At 44.8% G+C, this 14,757-nt stretch overlaps 1 protein-coding gene across 1 annotated transcript in view; it reads right to left on the minus strand.

Annotated features, from left to right (window-relative positions):
* Positions 1–12,828, minus strand: part of LOC149442223 (potassium channel subfamily T member 2-like) — a 419,624-nt gene extending 406,796 nt beyond the window's left edge. The window contains exon 1 of the mRNA XM_089656330.1: positions 12,084–12,828. Coding sequence (XP_089512456.1) covers positions 12,084–12,169 — 86 coding nt within the window. The 5' untranslated portion in view covers positions 12,170–12,828. The remainder of the gene's footprint in view (positions 1–12,083) is intronic.
* Positions 12,829–14,757: the final 1,929 nt, after the last annotated feature.

The following is a 14,757-nucleotide window of genomic DNA, read 5'->3' on the forward strand; positions in this document are numbered from 1 at the left end:
TTCAACACTTTGAATGGATGTAGAAGTAAGAGTGCTGCAGATTAAAAGATTACATTTATGTAGGAGGATCTGTTTAATTTCAGTGTATCACCCAGGGGCGGGCTGACAACTCATGGGGCCTCGGGCAATAGGGGATCATGGGGCCCCTGTGTCCTTGCCCAAACTCAAAAAAACCTATGAAAAAGGTACCAAGGGCATCTCATGGGGCCCCCCACTGACCCCGGGCCCTCAGGCAGTGCCCGAGTTTCCAAATGGTCAGTCCACCCCTGGTAACACCTATGGATATTCCCTTCACTGAGTATATGTAAGGGTTTACAAACACTTTAATGTAATAATTACCACCTTTCCAGTTTCAGGAACTGAGATAAATGTTGTTAAGTGGTCTTGCACATAGGCATCTGAGCCCCATGTAAATGTTGATGTATTCCCCCTGCATGGCCAGCCCAGATGCTGCATACAGTGGACACAAATCCAACACCTCCTGTGCTCAGGGACCCAGATCAGAGGAAGGCCGATTGGACAGTATATGATTAGAAATTGTAAAGTTCATCCAACACTGATCAAAGGTTGTGCGGCAATATGACAAAGCTGGGGAAGCTCGATACGGACTGTGGTAGAGAACAAGAACAGAGCGCACCAACCTCGCGCATTACCTCAGTAGGCAATAAATACATTTATTATTACAGAGATATACTCACAAGAGTAGCAATATAAAAGGCATATAACATCCAAGTATGAAACACTGGGTTAGAAGAAACGTTCGAATCCCATCAAGAGGGGTGTCAGGGATCCGGGTATGACCAGAAATGTGTGGACTGGCACAGGGAAGTAACAGGCTTCAGGAATGATATAATAACAATACAATTTATTATTAGCCACCCAAATATACAACGCGCAGTAAACAAACCAACCTTCCACTAATCTTAGTATGTGCAGGAACACAGGCGTAGTCAGGGCTGGAGAGGTGGAATGGTCAGGCCGGCCTAATGGTTCTGTTAACGACCGTCTGGTGGTACCTCTAGCAGTCCTCAGGACAGGATTCCCCAGGGCGCGGAGTCTAAGTCCCAGTCTGCTTATTCACCAGGGCTCCTGATGGTGGGGATGGACTTGGAGCAGACAGGAACCAGGTCGCGGCCCCTGAATACACCTGCTCGTGGTAGAGGGATCCGCCAGAGGTACAGTATATACTGATGTGAAGAGGCAGAAGCTGTGAGCAGGGATGGCTGGATCCGTGCAGGATGGATGGATGGATCATCTGGGTAAAGTAAGGCGTAGTCAGGCAGGCCAGGTCAGCAACGTGCGGGCAGCGAGGTACCGAAGGAGCAGGCAGAGAATGGTCAGGGTCACAAGTCGGGTTCAGTAACTCACGGGCAGCACGGTACAGAGTGTCAAGCAGAAGGATGGTCAGGCAAGCCAGGGGTTAAACAGGAGACGGTCAGCAACAATGCAGAGGTGGGCAACAGAAGATAGGCAGAGGAACAGGAACACAGGATACCAGGTACAGGGGCTCATGGAAAACAACACCAAGGCACTGACTGCAGGCCTGGCCATTCCTTAAATACACCTCCTGCTATCAGCCTCAGGTGATGGTTTGATTGCAGGAGTGAGCTTCTGGCTGCTGAAAGCACCTGCTGGCCAGCCCTGGTACTGCAGCCCACATGGCAGGTGAGTCCCACCACCAGTGGTGAATCCATTCCTGACAAGGGGAGAGAGACTCTCAGGGTCAAGCTGACGTGTTTCGAAGGGGGGGGGGGGTCCCTTCTTCCTCAGAGCTCTGAGGAAGTGCTTTTTTATGCCAGACTGTGTGGGGGAAAGGGTTAATCTCTTATGCCTGTCTAAAATCTACTTTAATAATTCTGAAAAATACCAACATCTAATTCTCCCTCACAGATAGAGAACTTTGATCCAATCAATACTGAATGTTTATTCTAGCCACTGTTTATTCAAATTCTAATGGGTCATGACAACCTGGTCCAAAATCTGTAATATCAAGCTAGCTACAGATACTGAACTTTGGATTCCTGCAAACCATTGCACTTTTTATATATTAACTATTAGAATGAGATCATGTTATAAAATATGCTTAGCTAATGATGTTCTGATTGGTGGAATTGATATTGGTTGTAATAATCTGATTGGATGGAGAGACATCCTCCCTCCATTACTGTCTGTATTTAATTCCTTCTTTTGCTACCAATAAAGGAGCACACTTAGAGCCAACCTGCCTCTGTGGTCTTTCCTTGTGTGCTCCCAGAATTCTGACGGAGTCTCCCAGATCATCCTAGGGGCTAAATTAACCCCTTCCTAATAGACTGTAAATTGGATTTTTCTTGCTTGCCTAATATTGGGGTGCCCTGAAGAGGCTCTGCAGCTTACGCAATAATTTGCAAATGTGGGCAAGCTAACCCCTGTTTTTAACACATACTGTTAGACAGGACAGTTCGGTTGGTTGCAGGCTGGTTGGTAAGGTGAGCTGGGAATTTTTCTCTTTAATTGTTTGGCATGCGTCGCACTTCCATGTGCTGCTTGCTGTGAAGGCCAGTTATAGATTGGTAGATTGGGGCAGTGGCTATTTGTTTGTACTGTTGACATTGGTGGAGGGGCGCACTGGACACCTTGGCTGCCATTGTGCTATATGCTGGGTGTCCAGTGCGACCATGTGCCTTTTAAGGAGGGTTGGGCTCCCTCCAACCTCACCTGCCCTCAGTCTATCCATTATGATACATGTGCTCCTTCTATGAAGGCTCTCAAAATTTATAGAGTTAGGAACTTCAGAACATTGGGGTGCCATGAAGAGGCTCTACAGCTTACGCATGTATTTGTAAAATGTGCGCAAGCTAACCCCCTGTTTTTAACGCATACTGTTAGACAGGACAATTCGGTCGGTTGGTTGCAGGCTGGTTGGTAAGGTGAGCTGGGAATTTTTCTCTTTTATTGTTTGGCATGCGTCGCCCTTCCATGTGTTCCTTGCTGTGAAGGCCAGTTATAGATTGGTAGACTGGGCCAGTGGCTGTTTGTTTGTACTGTTGACATTGGTGGAGGGGAGCACTGGACACCTTGGCTGCCATTGTGCTATATGCTGGGTGTCCAGTGCGCCCCTGTGCCTTTAAGGAGGGCTGGGCTCCCTCCAAGCTCACCTGCCCTCAGTCTATCCATTAAGATACATGTGCTCCTTCTATGGAGGCTCTCAAAATTTATACAGTTAGGGACTGCAGAACATTGGGGTGCCATGAAGAGGCTCTACAGCTTACGCATGTATTTGTAAAATGTGTGCAAGCTAACCCCCTGTTTTTAACGCATACTTTTAGACAGGACAATTCGGTCGGTTGGTTCCAGGCTGGTTGGTAAGGTGAGCTGGGAATTTTTCTGGGTGTTCAGTGCGCCCCTGTGCCTTTAAGGAGGGGTGGGCTCCCTTCAGGCTCACCTGCCCTCAGTCTATCCATTATGATACATGTGCTTCTACTATGGAGGCTCTCAAGATTTCTAGAGTTACGAACTGCAGAATATCAGGGTGCCATGAAGAGGCTCTGCAGCTTACACATGTATTTGCAAATGTGTGCTACATAAACCCCTGTTGTTATCGCAAACTGTTTGGCAGGCTAATTTGGTTTGTTTGCAGGCTGGTTGGTAAGTTGAGCTGGGAATTTTTCTCTTCTACTGTTTGACATGGGTTGCCCTTCCATGTGCTCCTTGCTGTGAGGGTCAGTTATTGATTGGTAGATTGGGGCAGTGGCTATTTGTTTGTACTGTTGACATATTGGTGAGGGGGAGTACTGGATACCTTGGCTGCCATTGTGTTACAGTGAAGGAAATAAGTATTTGATCCCCTGCTGATTTTGAATGTTCGCCCCTCACAAAGAAATGATCAGTCTAAAAATCGATTGGTAGGTGTATTGTAACACTGAGAGACAGAATAGCAACAAAAAAATTAAAAGAAATGCATGTCTAACAAATGATGACTGATTTGCATGTTCATGAGGGAAATAAGTATTTGATCCCCTTCACAAAACATGACTTAGTACTTGGTGGCAAATCCCTTGTTGGCAATCACAGAGGTCAAACGTTTCCTGTAGTTGGCCACCAGGTTTGCACACATCTCAGGAGGGATTTTGGCCCACTCCTCTTGGCAGATCCTCTCCAAGTCACTAAGGTTGGTGACTGATGTTTGGCAACTCGAACTTTCAGCTCCCTCCACAGATTTTCAGTCGGATTAAGGTCTGGAGACTGGCTAGGCCACTCCAGGACCTTAATGTGCTTCGTCTTGAGCCACTCTTTTGTTGCCCTGGCCATATGTTTTGGGTCATTGTCATGCTGGAACACCCATCCACGACCCATTTTCAATGCCCTGGCTGAGGGAAGAAGGTTCTCACCCAAGATTTGACGGTACATTGTCCCATCCATTGTCCCATTCGAATTTTAGACTGATCATTTCTTTGTGCGTGGGCAAACATTCACAATCAGCAGGGGATCAAATACTTATTTCCTTCACTGTATATGCTGGGTGTTCAGTGCGCCCCTGTGCCTTTAAGGAGGGGTGGGCTCCCTCCAGGCTCACCTGCCCTCAGTCTATCCATTATGATACATGTGCTTCTACTATAGAGGCTTTCAAGATTTCTAGAGTTACGAACTGCAGAATATCAGGGTGCCATGAAGAGGCTCTGCAGCTTACACATGTATTTGCAAATGTGTGCAAGTTAAAGCCCTGTTTTTAACACAAACTGTTAGACAGGACAATTTGGTTGGTTGTAGGCTGGTTGGTAAGGTGAGCTGGGAATTTTTCTCCATAGTTGTTTGAAATGCGTCGCCCTTCCGTGTGCTCTTTGCTGTGAAGGCCAGTTATAGATTGGGGCAGTGGCCATTTTGTTTGCTCAGTAGAATTATTACCAGCTGTTGCTCCCTTATTGAATAGCAGGGTTGTAGGAAAGCATGGCAGATTTCCTGGTCAGCTCTAAAGTCCAAGCCTCAGTTACACTGTGTGCTCACAGTCATGGGGTTCACCAGGTACAAAGAAGACTATTTGGCAGTGACAAAGATGCATTGAGGTTTGGTTCATACAGTACTTGAGCCTAAAGTGGTTATAAAACCTTACGTGAGTGACTGGCCTCAGGTGATACACAGAAATGAAACAAATCCACCCATATAAGTTGTACCTGTTTATCTGTAGTATTCTCTTCTCCACATCTGTTCAAAGTGCTGAATAAATAAAGCTTGTCTGAGAGCTCTGAGAGCTGATTGGAGAGAAGAGACACACCCCCTTCACACAGCTCACAGGAACAGAGCTGAGGCTGTCAATCTGCTGGAAGTCCCTCCCCTGTCACCATTTTTCTCTTGGTGTCAGGAAAATCAGAAGTGACTCAAGCAAATAGCTAAGGAACAAAGCAGCAGACAGAAATTACACATACAGTGCCTTGAAAAAGTATTCATACCCCTTGAAATTTTCCACAATTTGTCATGTTACAACTTAAAACGTAAATGTATTTTATTGGGATTTTATGTGATAGATCAACACAAAGTGGCACATAATTGTGAAATGGAAGGAAAATGATAAATGGATTTCAAATATCTTTACAAATAAATATCTGAAAAGTGTGGTGTGCATTTGTATTCAGCCCCCTTTACTCTGATAACCCCAACTAAACCAAGTGAAACCAATTGCCTCTAGAAGTCACCTAATTAGAGTCCACCTGTGTGTAATTTAATCTCAGTATAAATACAGCTGTTCTGTGAAGCTCTCAGAGGTTTGTTAGAGAACATTAGTGAACAAACAGCATCATGAAGGCCAAGGAACACACCAGACAGGTCAGGGATAAAGTTGTGGAGAAGTTTAAAGCACGGCTAGGTTATTAAAAAATATCCCAAGCTTTGAACATCTCACAGAGCACTGTTCAATCCATCATCCGAAAATGGAAAGAGTATGGCACAACTGCAAACCTACCAAGACATGGCCGTCCACCTAAACTGACAGGCCGGGCAAGGAGAGCATTAATCAGAGAAGCAGCCAAGAGGCCCATGGTAACTCTGGAGGAGCTGCAGAGATCCACAGCTCGGGGGAGAATCTGTCCACAGGACAACTATTAGTCGTGCACTCCATTAATCTGGCCTTTATGGAAGAGTGGCAAGAAGAAAGCCATTGTTGAAAGAAAGCCATAAGAAGTTCCATTTGCAGTTTGTGAGAAGCCATGTGGGGGACACAGCAAACATGTGGAAGAAGGTGCTCTGGTCAGATGAGACCAAAATTGAACCTTTTGGCCTAAAAGCAAAATGCTATTTGTGGCCGAAAACTAACACTGCACATCACCCTGAACACACCATCCCCACCATGAAACATGGTGGTGGCATCATGTTGTGGGTTTGCTTTTCTTCAGCAGGGACAGGGAAGCTGCTCATAGTTGATGGGAAGATGGATGGAGCCAAATACAGGGCAATCTTAGAAGAAAACATGTTAGAGTCTGCAAAAGACTTGAGACCGGGGCGGAGGGTCACCTTCCAGCAGGACAACGACCCTAAACATCCAGCTAGAGCTACAATGGAATGGTTTAGATCAAAGCATATTCATGTGTTAGAATGGCCCAGTCACAGTCCAGACCTAAATCCAACTGAGAATCCATGACAAGACTTCAAAATTGCTGTTCACAGGCGCTCTCCATCCAATCTGACAGAGCTTGAGATATTCTGCAAAGAAGAATGGGCAGAAATGTCCCTCTCTAGATGTGCAAAGCTGGTAGAGACATCCCCAAAAAGACTTGCAGCTGGAATTGCAGAGAAAGGGGGTCCTACAAAGTATTGATTCCAGGGGCTGAATACAAATGCCGCCACACTTTTCAGAGATTTATTTGTAAAAAATGTTGAAAACCATTTCTCATTTTCCTTCCACTTCACAAATTTGTGTCACTTTGTGTTGGTCTATCACATAAAATCCCAATAAAATACATTTACATCTTTGGTTGTAACATGACAAAATGTAGTACACACTATAGAGAGGGATGTACTTTGTTCATATTTCATGTCTGAGATTTACCTCCACTTTAAGCTTCTTCAGGTGTTTTTGGAGGGTTTTTCATGCCTGTTTGTAAATGCTTTTTAATTTAAGCCATTCATTATGTGCATTTTTAGACACTTTCATTGAAGTCTATAAGGACCAAACACTTTTTTGGAGCTGCAAGTGACATGTTTCAAGCAACACAATGCTTCGGGCGTGAACGAGCATCACAGGAAACATTGGAAATCTCCATGTCAGACCATGAAGTTCTTCCAGAAAAGTGCTTCAAATTGCTCAGGAGTGAACCAGAGCTCAGGCAACATGTGGTGTCTGCTCACGTATTATGCGGCTTGCTGGGAATCCGAAGCTGGATACACATAATTACAATCTGAATGCACAATCTACTAAAGTCAAGTTGAATGGTACAAAATGGGAAAATGTATTGAAAGAAGAAGTTATAACGTGAGGCCAGCTTTACAATTGGCTTAGGTTCTACATTCTACATATTTTCACATTAAGAACGCACACATATTTCATCTCTCTACAATTCACATTTGTTGTGTAGGTGGCCAACATTAGTACCTGTGTTGACAAGCTTTTGTTCGCTTTAAATAGATTTTGCATTCCCATACAAGGAATTCCCATGCAAATCCCATTTGAAACAGGTCAAATGCACCCATCAATGAATTCTGAATCATCTGGGAGGCATTTCAAACTGATGACATCGCCACAAAGCTCATCAACGTAGGACCTGATGTATATAAAAGAACTTAAAGTAGTAACACAGTTTACAGCTTTCAATGCTGCTGGCTCCTGCTCTCTTAGTGCTGCTTCCCTGAACTTCCAATCTTTACAGGAAAGAGATGGACAATGCAGTCTGAAGCAGGGGCAGACTGACCACTCATGGGGCCCCCGGGCAATAGGCCAGCCGCTCAGCACAGGACCCTAAACCAAGTGAAGATCACTGAAGTAGCGTTGTCTGCCTTGGTGGGATCATGGGGCCCCTGTGTCCTCACCCACACCCAAAAAAGCCTATGAAAAAGACAATGAAAGGTACCAGGGTCATCTCATGGGGCCCCATACTGGACCGAGCGCTCAAATGGTCAGCCCCTGGTCTGAAGTCAATCTGTTAGCTTGGAGAAGTGAGGGGGGGAGGAAGAGACAAAAGCATGCGGGTACCTTGCTAGGCGACAGGGATGTGTGTTTCTATTGACGCACACAGTGTAGGGAAACAAAACTCTAGTCGCTGCATACAAGAATGGCTCCATATAATACTGCAAGAGAAAGGAGCCATCCTGAAACAGAAAACCTGGGGCAGTGGTTGTGGTACCAGCTTAAAGTGGTTGTAAAGGTAAAAAAATTTTTTACCTTAATGCATTCTATGCATTAGGGTAAAAACCTTTTAAGTGCAGCCCCCGCCCCCTAAATAATCACCTGATCAATGCTGTGCACTCTGCAGCAGCTCTTCTCTCCTCTCCCAGCTCTCATAGGCTTAGCAGAGAGCAGCGGGAACCATTGAATCCTGTTGCTGTCAGTCAAAACCTCTGAGCAGGGGGCGGGGCCAAGCCTGGCTGTGTATCTGAATAGGCACAAACAGCCCTGCTTGGGAGCGAGCCCACACGAGTGCCCCTATAGAAAGCAGCTTCCTAAGGGGGCCCGCTGCGTGGCGGAGGAGCCTGGAGCGTCGGCAGGGAACCCGAAAAAAAGAGGAGAATCGGGCTGCTGTGTGCAAAACCATTGCATGGGGCAGGTAAGTATAACAAAAAAATGACCCTTTATTATCACTTTAACAGCTTCCCGCCACCAGGCAGGGCTGCGCAAAATCACATATATACATGTGATTTACATTTCCAGGTAGGGGGCGCATGCCCCCATTGGCAGCTACAGATGTCAATCATCGGGACCCAGCCGGACATTCCCCTCCGGCACCCAGCGATTGCCAAGTAACACTGACGGGAGAGACCTGTGTGTAAACAACACAGGCCTCTCTCCTGCCAGCAACATTATGCTGCTGTGTATTTCTCTGCACGGCAGAGAAATACACAGCAGCATGTTTTCCAAGTAAAACACACAGCACATGATGTAAAACACAGCACACAGTTAACCCTTTGATCACCCCAGATGTAAACCCCTTCCTGCCCAGTGTCATTAGTACAGTGTCAGCACTTTTTATGAGCACTGATCACTGTATTAGTGTCATTGGGATGTCAGTGGCAGTTCCCCCCTAGTGTCAAAATGCCCGCTGCAGTCTCGCTATAATCTCGCCACCATTACCAGTATAAAAAAAAATAATAAAATTTCCAATATATATATCGCCATTTGTAAATGCTATAACTGTCACGTAAACCAATTAATTTACATGTATTGGGATTTTTTTTTAGCAGAATACATTTTGGCCTAAATTTCTGACAAAATTTTATTTATTTAATTTTTTTACTGGACATGTTTTATAGCAAAAAAGTCTAAAATATTGTTATTTTATTTCTCAAAATTGTCGGTCTTTTTTGATTATAGCACAAAAATAAAAAACACACAGGTGATCAAATAACACCAAAAGACATCTCTATTTGTGGGAAAAAAAACAACATAAATTTAATTTATGTACAGCTTTGCATGACCGCGCAATTGTCAGTTAAAGTAACGCAATGCAAAAAATGGCCTGGTCAGGGAGGGGGGGGGGGTAAATCCTCTGGAGGGCAAGTGGTTAAACTGGAAGATAGGCAAGGGTTAAAGAACCAAAGCTGCATACTCAGCAAGTGATTAAATCAGCTGCTGAAAGTGCTTAAAAACTAAGAGTATAATATCACTTTAACTTTAAAGTGTATTTCCAGCTTTGCAGCCACATTGGGAAAACACCTACATTATATGTGTCACATGTTCTCATTCACATAGCATGAGTTCAAAAATATTGAAAGATTGTTTTTTACCATCTTGGCTCTTTTCTGATAACCCCAACCCCAAAATGTTACTTAGTTCTCTTTGTTTATGAGTGGGCTGGTGGAGCCAATGTTCGCCATAATTAACCCTGTTTGTACTGTGCTGACAGAACTCACTATCTGTTGTAAACTAGATCTGAACTTTGTCAATGTTAAAGACTTAGAAGCATGCCTTCTGCATTGTATGTTATTAAGAGGAAACTCAGCCAATCCTTAGTCTTTCTATTGGGGCAGACTCATTCTAATCTTGTTATGAATGAATGCATTCTCTGATTAGACGAGATAAAGAGGTGGGGAGATGAGTCACGCTCTCCAACTTGTCCAATCAGTGAGCACTTTGCACTCATGCAGAAAATGCAATGCAATGTGTTGAGAGGCTGACCTCCTGTGTTCAGAATGCATAAGGCCAGCCGCTCAGCACAGGACCCTAAACCAAGTGGAGATCAGTGAAGTAGCGTTGTCTGCCTTGGTGGGTTCTAACTTCCAAGGGCATTGGCCAGGTATGGTACTTACATAGGCACACTGGTCCAAGCTGTAGCAATGTAACTATATGCAGTATAGCATGCAGATGCCTAGAATTATTCTTTAATAATCATTCAGAGAAGTGATGTGGAGTTCCCATAGCAACAAATGTAATATGTCTCTGACCTGACCTCAGTAAACTGAAGACTGACTAGTTGCTGGAAGTCATTGCACTCGAGCATCATCATTGCTTTTGGCTTTACTGCATGGAGTGTCATGTAGAGTATTTATGGGCTTATGTAATAATACTGCAAAGGGTGTGATGTACAGTAACCTACAGTAACCAATCAGCAATCAGGCAGTCTTGTATTCTGGCTTTAGAATCCAAAAGGCAGAATGGGACAACACTGAGGTTAAAAGATTAGCCCTCTCGGCTTGCAGCACTGGGGACCTGGGTTCAGTTCCTACCAGGGCACCGTCTGCATGTCAATTGTATGTTCTCCTGTGTTTCTGTTTATTTATTACAGGTACTTATATAGCGCCGTCAATTTACGCAGCGCTTTACATATATATTGTACATTCCTATCAGTCCCTGACCCTCAAGGGGCGTACAATCTAAGGTCCCTAACTCAAATTTATACATAAGCTCCAAGGATCAGGCCCTCCTATCCCTTTTGTATTGAACTGTATTGTTGCTGTATTGTCTCCCGTTATATTGTAAAGCGCTGAGCAAACTGTTGGCGCTATATAAATCCTGTATAATAATAATAACTAGCTGATAACCCACCACCACCTCTCTATACAAAATCACTCCTCCTACCAGCCCATCCCCCACAGTTACTACCTTTAGTACCACTAGCCCCTCCCTCTTAGATTGTAAGCTCCCAGGATCAGGCTCTCCTATCCCTCTTGTGTTGAACTGTATTGTTGCTGTATTGTCTCCCATTATATTGTAAAGCGCTGAGCAAACTGTTGGCGCTATATAAATCCTGTATTATAATAATATTAATAATATATATACATACTAGAGCCAATTTAGACAGGATCCAATTAACCTACCAGCATGTCTTTGGATTGTAGGAGGAAACCGGAGTACCCGGAGGAAACCCACTCAGACACAGGGAGAACATGCAAACTCCAGGCAGGTGGTGGCATGGTTGGGATTTGAGCCAATGACCCTAGTACTGCCAGGTGGACATGCTAACCATTTAGCCACTGTGCTGTCCATGTATTTCTTTGCTTCTGTGTACTTCTCTTCCCTCTCACAATGCAAAGATACACTGACAGGTTAACTGGCTTCCATCCAACTAGCCTTCCTGCTTTTATGTGGTGAGGATCTTAGATTGTAAGCTCCTTCGAGTTCAGGAGCTAAGGGCAGTTGGCTCAATGTTCTGCATATTAGCTTTGTGGAACAAGCTTCGAGGTTATGTAAATTACTTTTAAAAAATGGATTCAAACCCCATAAACAGCATATTTGAGATCTAGAATCAAAAGGAAGACATTTTCAGCACTGTGAACTGTATTAAGAATGGAAGAATGACTTTATCGAGGAATCTATGATAACAAACGGGTGGCATTTTGGGGGAGGCACTCAGGCCCCCTTAACAAGGCATCTAGACCTAAGCCACTTATAACTGCTTGCTGTGGTTACGGCACACATTGTCCTCGCCATTGTCAGATGAAAAAAAGAATTAACTCTCTGTTACCTGTCATCTTGCTGCCAATCCCCCATCAGCAGGTCACGGAACCTATAGCGTGGCGGCAGAGGCTGCACATCCTTCTCCATCTCCATGGTGTCACCTGTTCGCTCTTACTTTCCTCTGGGAACTTCAGCTGCCAAATCCTCTTCTGAGATCTTGTTCCCTCAGCTGAGCATGTCCATTCATTTAAAGGAGTGATTCAAGGTAGCCTACACCTATCACTGCTTCTCCACTCCTATATTCCGGTAGCAGTTCACCTGCAGGGCAAGAGCGGCCAATCCTGTGTTGAGAGATGCAGGGGAGGGGCTGGGTAACAATACCCTACCTAGTAGACTGCATGGGAATTGAGCTTTCGGAAAGGCAGGAATGATAAGGGAATTGTTAATTCCAGGTTGGAAAAGACCTTCTACAAGTCTGCTAGGTAAGAAACCCTTCCAAGGTGAATTGGACCCCAAGGGATAGAAATCTCATAGCTGTCAAACTTGTTAGAAAGGTCTTCAGCACTTCACATCAAAGTGGTTCATCCATTGAGCATGGTATCTGTAGGGGGACAGCTCCATTCTTCAACCTATAGGACCATAGGAGATGGAGAGGCTGGGAGGAACAGGTGGGTGCATGGGATGACCATCAAGACCTGGAGCACAGCAGATATAGGGAGGCAATCATTTCTCAGCCCTTTCCCTGACCACACAGCTATACCTCTAGATCTATATCATGTACAGCTCGCTTCTGCAAATCCTCAATCACTGGAGGGGAGGTGGAGCTGAAAGCTAAACGCTTTTTATTCACAGACAGTTGAGTGGAAGGACTCAGTGAAGAAGCAAGGGAGGGGGGAACAAGTAGAGCAACAGGAGGGGGGGGAATGATGGAGACCGGAGGTGGGGGGGGGGTGAGGAAGGGAACCGGAGGCAAGAGGGTGAGAGCTAGAGAAAAAAGTGTGAAAGCGCAGCAAGCAATTCTCATTCTGGGAGAGTATGAAAAGAGACACATATATGTCAATGGGAGAAAGTGAGAATCTGGCAAGATTAGTATTCTGAGGAGGGAAGAGAGGAAGCTTGGAGGGTCAGGCAGACGGAGAAAGACTGCTGTGCATAATGGCTGAACTATCTGAATATCTCCTAATGAGAGAAAGGGGATAGAACAGAGACAGAGGGTCTGACTGCAATTTACTGCATAGATGGACAATGAGGAGGAAAGAGGGAAAGAAGAATGAGAGAAAGAAGGGAGAGTAAGAAAGAAAAGAGAGGGAACATGGGAAGGGGGGTGACAGAAAGTGGAGAAGAATGAGAGTAAGGAGAAAGAGGGAAGAATAGAAAGGGAAGAAGAAGAGAGAGCAGGGAGAAAGAGGGAAGAAGAAGAGAGAGTAGGGAGAAAGAGGGAAGAAGAGAGAGTAGGGAGAAAGAAGGAAGAAGAAAAATGGGAGAAGAGGGAGTAGGGAGAAAGAGGGAAGAAGAAGAGAAAGCGAAGAAGAAGAGAGAGTAGGGAGAAAGAGGGAAGAAGAAGAGAGAGTAGGGAGAAAGAAGGAAGAAGAAAAATGGGAGAAGAGAGAGTAGGGAGAAAGAGGGAAGAAGAGGAGAAATGGAAGAAGAAGAGAGAGTAGGGAGAAAGAGGGAAGAAGAAAAATGGGAGAAGAGAGAGTAGGGAGAAAGAGAGAAGAAGAGGAGAAAGGGGAGAAGAAGAGAGTAGGGAGAAAGAGGGAAGAAGAAAAATGGGAGGAGAAGAAAGAGTAGGGAGAAAGAGGGAAGAAGAAAAATGGGAGAAGAAGAAAGAGTAGGGAGAAAGAGGGAAGAAGAGAAGAAAGGGGAGAAGAAGAGAGAGTAGGGAGAAAGAGGGAAGAAGAGAAGAAAGGGGAGAAGAAGAGAGAGTAGGGAGAAAGAGGGAAGAAGAGGAGAAAAGGAAGAAGAAGAGAGAGTAGGTAGAAAGAGGGAAGAAGAAGAGAAAGGGGAGAAGAAGAGAGAGTAGGGAGAAAGAGGGAAAAAGAAGAGAAAGGGGAGAAGAAGAGAGAGTAGGTAGAAAGAGGGAAGAAGAGGAGAAAGGGGAGAAGAAGAGAGAGTGGGGAGAAAGAGGGAAAAAGAAGAGAAAGGGGAGAAGAAGAGAGAGTAGGTAGAAAGAGGGAAGAAGAGGAGAAAGGGGAGAAGAAGAGAGAGTGGGGAGAAAGAGGGAAAAAGAAGAGAAAGAGGAGAAGAAGAGAGAGTAGGTAGAAAGAGGGAAGAAGAGGAGAAAGAGGAGAAGAAGAGAGAGTAGGTAGAAAGAGGGAAGAAGAGGAGAAAGAGGAGAAGAAGAGAGAGTAGGTAGAAAGAGGGAAGAAGAGGAGAAAGGGGAAAAGACAGAGAGAGAGGAGAGGGATGAGAGGAAGAGAATGAGTAAGAGAAAGAGGTTAAAGGAGAAAGGAATCCAGAGAGCAGTGAGAAAGAGGGAAGAAAAAGAGAAATGGAAGGTGGAACAGAAAAAGCGAAAAGGAAAGAGAGGGATGAGAGAAAAAGAGAAAGGTTTGAGGAGAACAAGGAAACAGTGAGAGACTAAAAGAAAAATGAAAGGAGTGAGAGAAAGAGGAAGGAAAGACTAAGACAGAGAGAGAGGAAGGGGATAAGAGAAAGAGAATGAGAAACAGAGAGTGAGAGAAAGAAAGAGGGAAGGGTTAGAGGAAAAATTAAAAGAAAGAGTAGGGGGAGAGAAAAGA

Source organism: Staurois parvus, unplaced genomic scaffold, assembly GCF_062004578.1.
Source record: "Staurois parvus isolate SC_StPar_1 unplaced genomic scaffold, SC_StPar_1.0 ptg000900l, whole genome shotgun sequence".
NCBI lineage: Eukaryota > Metazoa > Chordata > Amphibia > Anura > Ranidae > Staurois > Staurois parvus.